This window comes from Barbus barbus, assembly GCF_936440315.1.
Source record: "Barbus barbus genome assembly, chromosome: 44".
Taxonomy (NCBI): domain Eukaryota; kingdom Metazoa; phylum Chordata; class Actinopteri; order Cypriniformes; family Cyprinidae; genus Barbus; species Barbus barbus.
Window position 1 is genome coordinate 432,501 of NC_136722.1, and position 10,000 is coordinate 442,500.

At 38.8% G+C, this 10,000-nt stretch overlaps 1 protein-coding gene across 1 annotated transcript in view; it reads left to right on the forward strand.

Moving 5' to 3' along the window:
• The window catches only part of LOC306863107 (TGF-beta receptor type-1-like), a 61,049-nt gene that overhangs the window by 40,489 nt on the left and 10,560 nt on the right, over positions 1–10,000 (forward strand). Inside the window, exons 5-6 of the mRNA XM_079406290.1 lie at positions 2,504–2,671; positions 7,961–8,117. Of these exons, the coding sequence (XP_079262416.1) occupies positions 2,504–2,671; positions 7,961–8,117 (325 nt within the window). The remainder of the gene's footprint in view (positions 1–2,503; positions 2,672–7,960; positions 8,118–10,000) is intronic.

Consider the following 10,000-nt stretch of genomic DNA (forward strand, 5'->3'; position numbering starts at 1 on the left):
GACGTGTAACCATCATGAAAACCAGAGAGGTGTCTATGGGTGAAAAACAAGCAATTGTGAAGCTGAGAGAAGATGAAAAATCAATCAAACCATTGCACAAACACTGGCAATAACAAGTACAACCATTTGGAATCTCCTGAGGAAGAAAGAAACCACTGCTGTACTAAGTAACACCTCAAACAGGTAGATCAAGGAAAACATCTGCAGTTGATGACAGAAACATTGTGACAGCTGTAAAGAAAGACCCTAAAACAACTGTTAGTGACATCAGCAACAACCTCCAGAGGGCAGGAGTGAAGGTATCACAATCTACTGTTCGCAGAAGACTTCATGAACACAAGCACAGAGGCTACACCAGAAGATGCAAACCACTCATTAGCAAGAAGAATAGAAGACGAGACTCAAAAATTCTGGGACAAGGTTCTATGGACTGATTTTATGGACCAAAGTGATGGAAAGGCTAAAGTTTGGAGAAAGAGAGGATCTGCTCATGATCCCAAACATACAAGCTCATCTGAAACACAGTGTGCACAGGTGTACATTATAGTACACATTACACAAGTAATGCAATGGCTTGGGCTTTCATCGCTTCTTCTGGGACAGGCTCATTAATCTTCATTAATGATGTAACACATGATGGCAGCAGCTAAATTAACTCAGAAGTCTACAGAAATATTCTGTCTGACAATTTACAGAAAGATGCAACCAAACTGATTGAGAGATCCTTCATCATGCAGCAAGATAATGACCCAAAACATAGTGCCACAACAACACAGGAGTTCATCAGGGGCAAGAAGTGGAAGGTTTTAGACTGGCCAAGTCAATCTCCACACTTAAACCCTGTAGAGGATGCTTTTTACCTGCTAAAGAAGAGACTGAAGGGAGTAACCCCCCAAAACTGAAAGAGGCCGCGGTGAAAGCCTGGAAAAGCATCACAAAAGAAGAATGCTAAAGTTTGGGGATGTCAATGGGTCACAGGCTTGATGCAGTTATTGAAAGCAAAGGATTTGCAGCTAAATATTAAGTCTATTTCACTTTAATCTGTTAATTCTATCTGTTCCAATACTTCTGGTAACATGAAAAATGGGTGGGTTCAAACAAAAGGTGCTATCTTCTAAGTTGTGTATCAGATCCAGATGAAAATACCTGTAAATAAAAGCTGAAATGTTAATCTCTCATCTCATATTCATCTTTAGATGTCAAACCCAAATGTTTACGGTCTACAGCAGAAATAAAGGAATTGGCCTCACTGTTTTAATACTGTTGGAGGGCACTGTATGTATATCAGCTGTGCTAGTGTTGCAATGTTTAGATGCAGGGATGGTATTTATGTAATTGCTCACAGTATATTTAATATTAATTCTACAGCTCTACTGTTCTTAATTTAATTATATGTTTTGCTAAATACATTAATAAGTTAATGCTTGTGCAAAACAATCGCTTTAGCAAAGTTAGTTCTTTTGTTCACGAAATACTGTCATTAATATAAAAAAAATATAAAAAATTGGTAACACTTTACTTAAAGCCTTTATGTATGATACATTATAATTATTCATAATATGCGTTGTAATACATTATTCTTGTAAATAATTATAACTTAATTAAAATACATAGAGTAACAATTAATAATCATTATAAGTGTTATTAACTGTGGTTACAATTATTCATGAGATCATACAATGCATTATACGGTGCATTACAAGGCATAATTAATGCATTCAAACTGCTTCTATAAAGCATAAAGGCTTTAAGTAAAGTGTTACCAACATTTTAATTAAAAAATGAAGATTCTGAAAGCTTCTTAATAGTAACAGTAAATATATTTTATAATATAATTAATATCATATTTTAAATATAATAGATATAATCACTATTGTAGAGTGCAATATTATTTCAATATTATTCAATATTATTAAAAATAAAAATGTTAATTTCCACATTAAAAGGAAGATTTTAAAATGCAGGCTAAGTGAAATTAATGAATTAAACAAGCATATGTTCAGCTAATCGTCAGCCTCTTACATGTGTGCTTCTCATAAACAGTTAGTGGATATGCATATAAACAGAGCAGAATAATCACGGCTGATAGTGAGACATGCAAATGTAAGAGAAAACCAACCTGGACTCAAGCACCGCTGGTACTTCTTGCTCTGCTGTTTAATGGAAACAAGGAAAGTCTGGAGTGGGGATAGCCTCCAAAACCAAAGGCGATACCTTTTTAAAAGCGCATTGCCATCAAATGTTTCTAAAATGTTTCTTTTCTGAGGCAGATTGCCTAACGTTTCACAGATTTAGGAGCTAGTTTTAGTGCTAAATCTCTTTGTGAAATACTCTTAGAGCAAAAATGTCCTAAGTTTGGGACTGACACACGCATTATTTTTAAGATTTTCTCCTAAATCGTGAGCTATGAGCTGCTTTCAGCCTGAAGCTGTTGTGTGGATACAGGCCCTGTGTCTTCAGAAGAGAAGGAGTCTCTGAGTGTGCTGTCTTGTTCTGGTCTCAGATAACGGCACGTGGACGCAGCTGTGGCTGGTGTCGGACTATCACGAGCACGGCTCTCTGTTCGACTATCTGAACCGCTACACGGTGACGGTGGAGGGCATGATCAAGCTGTCTCTGTCCACGGCCAGCGGCCTGGCGCACCTGCACATGGAGATCGTGGGGACGCAAGGTCTGTGCCTCTGCTCTCTGTTCTCTTATATATATATATAAAGCAAATGTCAAGGTGTTATATCCTGATTTTAAGAAGAAAAAATATCTCATCATCAGAGACTGAAAGTACTGAAAAGGAAATCTTAAGTAGCTTGATTACAATCTTTTTTTTTATTTCTTGAAATTAGGCAGTTTTTTAATTAGTGCTGTCAAAAAATTAATCGCGATCAGTCACATCCAAAATAAGTTTTTGTTTACATAATATATGAGTGTGTACTGTGTATGTTTATTATGTACATATAAATGCACACTTATACTGTATATATTTAAGAAAAATGTTACGTTTATATATTAAATATATTTATATATGATATCATTTAAATTAATATAAATATATACATGTAAATATTTTCTAAATATATGCTGTATGAGTGTGTATTTATATACATAATAAACATACACCGTACACGCACACTCATATTATGTAAACAAAAACGTTTATTTTGGATGTGATTGATGGTTTGACAGCACTATTTCTAACACATATTGTGCCATGTAGACCTTCATGACTGTGTATCAAAGTAATTACAATTCTGAAAAATCTCACATCATTTTAGCTTTTATGACATGCCAAGTTTAATTCTAAACTCAATGGTATTCATGATTAAACATAGAATAATATAGATTTTAAAAATCTTTTTACCTTGAAATTTAAATAAAAACATTCAATTCAATCGTTCAATCTTTTGAACAATTTTTAAAAGTTTTTCAAAACATATTCAAACCAACATTAATGTAAGCATTTGGATGTTTTTACGAATTTATCACATTTTTCCTTTTCATCCTGTTGGATATTTCTCTGTATATATTGACCTGCATGCCATAGTTTTCTTAAAAGTACCTTGGATTATGAAGCACACAAGTGCTCAAAAGTTTGGAGTCAGTTATATTTTAAATAAAATATGTCACGGTTTCCATAAAAATATTGTGCAGCACAACTGTGTTCAACATTGATAATAATCAGAAATGTTTGTTGATCAGTAAATCAGTATATTATTATGATTTCTGAAGATCATGTGACACTGAAGACTGGAGTAATGATGCTGGAAATACAGCTGCAGATCACAGAAATACATTACACTTTAACACATATTCACACAGAAATCAGCTGCTTTAAACTGTAATAATATTTCCGTTGTAATAATAATGACAGCAGCATCCTGGCGTCTGTGGGATGTGAGTCGCAGCAGATGTTGCTTTGGTTGCTCATTTATTGAGCTGTTAATTCATCTTCACACAGGCTGTAGTTCCAGTGAAACCAAATCAAGCTTCAGCTTTACAGGCCCTGCTCATTCAGTCACCGGCGGAGGCATTTATTTATTTATGATGTATGATGTATAAAAATATCACTTTGAGTCACTGTTTGCATCTTAAAGTCCAAAACTGAAGAATTTTGGCTTGATTTAGACTTGAGAGGAGAGTTGATGGGGTTTTGTGAGTAATTCTCATCAGCAGACTTGTTTGTTGTTAAAGAGAGCTTCATTTACTGCTGCGGCAGCTTTATCACATTCAGATAATTGAGACGTAATGCCTCATTACACAGCATCACAATCAAGCTCTGCAGATCGATTCCACTCGCTCTGTTGTAGCGTTAAAGTTATAATAAAGCTTTACTTTGATTTTCATTATGTAAGAAAGTAATGCATTATAGAGGTGTGTACGATTACTATTGCTTATTTTCAAACCCTGGACATGAGTAGTGAAATTCAGCAGTCACAGGCTACAGATATTATTAATATCAAAATCATAATGTCTGATTACTTTTCTGAGCAATCTGGTCTATTTTCAACTTGTGAAAAAAACGTTTGGGGTTAGTAAGATGTTTAATGTTTCAGAAAGAAGTTTCTTCTGATCACCAATGCATTTATTTCATCAAACATGCTGAAAACAATTAATGAAATATTATTACAGTGTAAAACAGCTGTTTTCTGTGTGAATATGTGTTAAACTGTAATTGATTTCTGTGATCAAAGATGTATTTTCAGCATCATTATTTTACGTGAGAGATGAGTCGAGGATCCAAGTACGAGTGCAATAAGGAGTTTATTAGAAACAGCAAAGAACAGACAACACTCTTGATCAGAGGAGAGTATCCAACTCCGAACAGGTAAGTCCAAGGCGAGTGCAGAGTAATCCTGTGTAAGCAAGGAATCCCGTGCAGACAAGAGGAACTCTGAGAGCTGACAAGAAACACGACATAATTAACGAACCGACGACACACACCTGATATAGGCAGCGCAATGAGCTGCAGCTGGTGCGCTCTGATTAAGCGCTAGCTGAGATACTAGGATAATACACGCACACGCGCACACACACACACACACACACACACACCAGACAGAGACGCAAGATGAGCACACCAACCCATGAACCGTGACACATTACTGCAGTCTTCAGTGTCACATGATCTTCAGAAATCATAATAATATACTGATTTACTGCTCAACAAACATTTCTGATTATTATCAATGTTGAACACAGTTGTGCTGCTCAATATTTTTGTGGAAACTGTGATGCATTTTATTTTTCAGGATTCACAGATGAATAGAAAGTTCAGAAGAACAGCATATACTTGAAATATAATTTTTTGTTATATTGTAAATACTGTGACTTTTTATCAGTTTAATGTGTCCTTGATTAATTAATTTCTTAATATCGAATGTAAAAATGTATTAAATTAATTTCTAGAATTTAAATTTATTCATTTAAAAAATAAACAAATTATACAAGCAAACCTGTAACATTTGGATTGTAAATAACCTAAAAACAATCCACAACACCCTAGCAACCACCCGATGAAGTTGTGCATAGCAACATACTCAAAGCACCTTAGCAACCGTATCTCAGCCGATGGTGAAGGTGTGTCTGCGTCAGCTGGAGTAATGAAGGTGTTTCTGGAGCTGCTGCTGTGTGTGTCTGTGTCTGTGTGTGTGCGCGTGCGTGTCTGTGTGTCTGTGTCTGTGTGCGTGCGCGTGCCTGTGCGTGTCTGTGTGTCTGTGTGCGTGCGCGTGTCTGTGTGTCTGTGTGCGTGCGCGTGCCTGTGCGTGTCTGTGTGTCTGTGTCTGTGTGCGTGCGCGTGCCTGTGCGTGTCTGTGTGTCTGTGTGCGTGCGCGTGTCTGTGTGTCTGTGTGCGTGCGCGTGCCTGTGCGTGTCTGTGTGCGTGCGCGTGCCTGTGCGTGTCTGTGTGTCTGTGCCTGTGCGTGTCTGTGTGTCTGTGTGCGTGCGCGTGCCTGTGCGTGTCTGTGTCTGTGTGCGTGCCTGTGCGTGTCTGTGTGCGTGCGCGTGCCTGTGCGTGTCTGTGTGCGTGCGCGTGCCTGTGCGTGTCTGTGTCTGTGTGCGTGCGCGTGTCTGTGTCTGTGTGCGTGCGCGTGCGCATGCCTGTGTGTGTCTGTGTCTGTGTGCGTGCGCGTGTCTGTGTGTCTGTGTGCGTGCCTGTGCCTGTGCGTGTGTCTGTGTCTGTGTCTGTGTCTGTGTGCGTGCGCGTGCCTGTGTGTCTGTGTCTGTGTGCGTGCGCGTGCCTGTGCCTGTGCGTGTCTGTGTCTGTGTGTCTGTGTGCGTGCGCGTGCGCATGCCTGTGTGTGTCTGTGTCTGTGTGCGTGTGTGTGCGCATGCCTGTGCGTGTCTGTGTCTGTGTGCGTGCGCGTGTCTGTGTGTCTGTGTGCGTGCCTGTGCCTGTGCGTGTGTCTGTGTCTGTGTCTGTGTCTGTGTGCGTGCGCGTGCCTGTGTGTCTGTGTGCGTGCGCGTGCCTGTGCCTGTGCGTGTCTGTGTGTCTGTGTCTGTGTCTGTGTGCGTGCGCGTGCCTGTGCCTGTGCGTGTGTCTGTGTCTGTGTCAGCTGGAGTAATGAAGGTGTTTATGGAGCTGCTGTGTGTGTGTGTCTCTGTGTGTGTCTGTGTCTGTGTCAGCTGGAGTAATGAAGGTGTTTCTGGAGCTGCTGCTGTGTGTGTGTGTCTGTGTGTCTGTGTCTGTGTGTCTATGTCTGTGCGTGTGCCTGTGTGTGTGTCTGTCTGTGTCAGCTGGAGTAATGAAGGTGTTTATGGAGCTGCTGTGTGTGTGTGTGTGTGTGTGTCTCTGTGTGTGTGTGTGTGTGTGTGTCTCTGTGTGTGTGTGTCTGTGTCTGTGTGTGTGTGTGTGTGTGTGTGTGTCTGTGTCTGTGTCAGCTGGAGTAATGAAGGTGTTTATGGAGCTGCTGCTGTGTGTGTGTGTGTGTGTGTCTGTGTCTGTGTGTGTGTGTGTGTGTGTGTGTGTGGGTTCACATGCATTATGCATTATGATGCAGAAATCACTGCATCCACTCGTCAACAAATCATCTGCTAGTACAGATGCTCATTGTTTTACCATGCTTTTACTACAGTATATACCACGCATGAATAGTTGCATAAGTGTTTACATGTCACTAAAGGATCAAAGAGTTTGAAAAAGGCTAAGATCATGGTGCATAACTTTTAAGAGGTGTATATATACACTCAGCAGTCTCACCTCATTCCATTGACAGTTTGCAGCATCCCTCCACCACCCCTTCTCCACGCTTCTAGTCCTAAGCACTTACATAGGGGGGGGGGTACTCTGGGTTCGGGCCGAACTCTGAGCTCGGAGCCCTCCCACCGGACAGCACGCCAAATACGCATTAAACTTACCCCTTCAAATTATATGTAAGTGTGAACTCGTGAAATGTGCATACAACTATACAAATATACAAATGAGGATATTGTAGAAAAAAATAAGAATTAGATCGATAAAGTGGCATAAGGCGCATGGCAGATAGAGTGCAAAACCAGTTAAATAAAAACACATACACATACCATGGTAATATGTTTTTTGACATTAATTTAATATTCAAATAATGCTTTTATTAATCAAGGATGCATTAAATTGATCAAAAGTGACAGTAAAGACGTTTATAATAAAAGCAGTGCATTAATATAAAACGGTGATGAAATTGACTTGGAACTACCTGTGCATTAGAATCCGGTCAGAATCGAGTATTCAGACAGACCACGGTATAAACGTGAATAAAAGCCTAAATTAAATCTGAATTAGGAGTAAATGAAACCACTCAACTCACGCGGTTACCTTTGTGATGGAACTGACTGTCAGAAATCTCTCAGCTTTCATTAAGAGTGCATTCATCTGTGTTTTGAAGGAGTTTTGCAGTGACACGAGTGTGAAGAATTGATGCTTGATCTGCTGGTTGTTCTGTGTCTCGATGGAGAAGGTGAACTCTTTCTCCTCTCTGTGGTGTGATTCCAGGTAAGCCTGCTATCGCTCACAGGGATCTGAAGTCCAAGAACATCCTGGTGAAGAAGAACGGCACGTGCTGCATCGCAGACCTGGGTTTGGCCGTGCGCCACGACTCCGCCACCGACACCATCGACATCGCACCCAACCACAGAGTGGGCACCAAACGGTACGCTCCTCAGACGCATGCACGCTCACAGCGGTGGTTAGCGGCTAGTTTAGCTCTGGGCAGGCGTTTCAGATCACGGCGCTGGGGTTCAGTGAAGGTTCATCTCGATCTCTGGTCCAGAGCTACTGCTGCTAGTTTAGTAGTCCTGCTTTTTATTTAGTTTTCTCTCCTGTCAGTAGCTATGTTTCCATCCAAAGATTCAAATTAAACTTATGCACAAAACTGGAATATCGCATAAAACATTTGCGAATAAAGCACCGCTTCCATCCAAATCAAATCAAATCAAATCACTTTTATTGTCACATCACCACAGCACATGTGCCTTCGTGAGTGAAATTCTTGAGAGCGTGCTCCAGACAGTGCAGAAACAATTTACATATAGACATTACCATACATACGTACAGACTTATACAGATGACAATGTGTAATATACACATACATATACTCAGTACACATAGTGTACTATTAGACAGACATACAGTTACCGATACACATTATACACAGTATGCAGTACACATTCTACGTTATATACAACGAGTCAAAGAGAACAAAATCATCACTTCCTGATAAACTGGCACTAAATATTAAGAAAGCTAGGAGAAGCCACTTAATATAATAATTTTCATATATGATAAATAAGAGCGAGCAGACGAAACATGCTTTCGGAGGCGGATGCTGCGGTTTGGGAACACAGTTGTGCAGGACAATTATACAGAAATACTTCATTTCAGACATTTCAGAACGACTAAAACAACATAGATGCTGTGAATGAGCTCGGTCCGCTGGTTAGTCAAGCTGTCCCGTCTCATAGCACAAACTCACATGACGGAGGAATGGAGGAATTTATTCAGTAAATGTGTTTCCATCGTAGTTTATGTACAGTTTTTCTTATCGAATAAAAAGTTCATCCTACTCAAATGTGCGCATACGTTTTTTTCTGTGCATTTTAAGAATTTATTTGCATCTTGGTGTTTCCATTCAGTGTTTTTTTTAAATGTGATATTCCAAAATGCGCATAAAAATAAGTGGATGTAAACATAGCTAGTGGGAAATGTTTTTTAAAGAGAACGTGTAAAATTTGTGTCATGTTAGCCCATACAAAATACCCATTTATATGGCACAAACCTTTTATCTATTTATTTTATTTGCTGTAGAGGTTTTTGCCGATCTGCAAAACATGAATTTACAGGCCTCTTTGGGTCTTAAAATGATTAAATTTGGGCACAAATTAAGGCCATAAAAAAGCCTTAAATCAGACCAGAAAGTATTTAGTTCATAGAATTAGGGCCTTAAATGTTGCATGCACTGCAATTTGTTTTGTTTCGTTTTCTAATACAAATATTTAAACATCCTTAAATTAAAATAGATTTACTGGAGAAGCAAAACGAAGATATGAAGTCTTGTTTCCTGAGAAACTAAAATGAAAAAAAGCCATTAAACTTTAACTTGAACTGAAATAAAAAATGATAAAAACTATATTATAGACATACAAAAACAAACAATTAAACTGACAAACATACAATTCAAATGAAAGTGAAAAATTCAAACTAAAACTAATTTAAAATATTAATAAAAACTCAAATAGCATCTCAGTGATTCTAAAACAACAGTAATTGGAAGTTGTATTTTCAAACTTTGAAGTGTTGCTAAGTAGATATTAGAGAACATATTCATGTATTGTGTTTAATTTATTCCTTACGTTTTCTTTAATTGTGCTCAAAAATGTCTTAAATTCACTTCCATAACCTGCAGAAACCCTGATTTTATTATTAGCTTCTAAAGTCTTCATAGACGAGGGCATTATTAAATGAGCAACTTCCTTAAGTAGCAGGTGTTTATAATCAATTCCAAAAGAGAGAAGCGCTCCCTGCTTTGATTGCTCC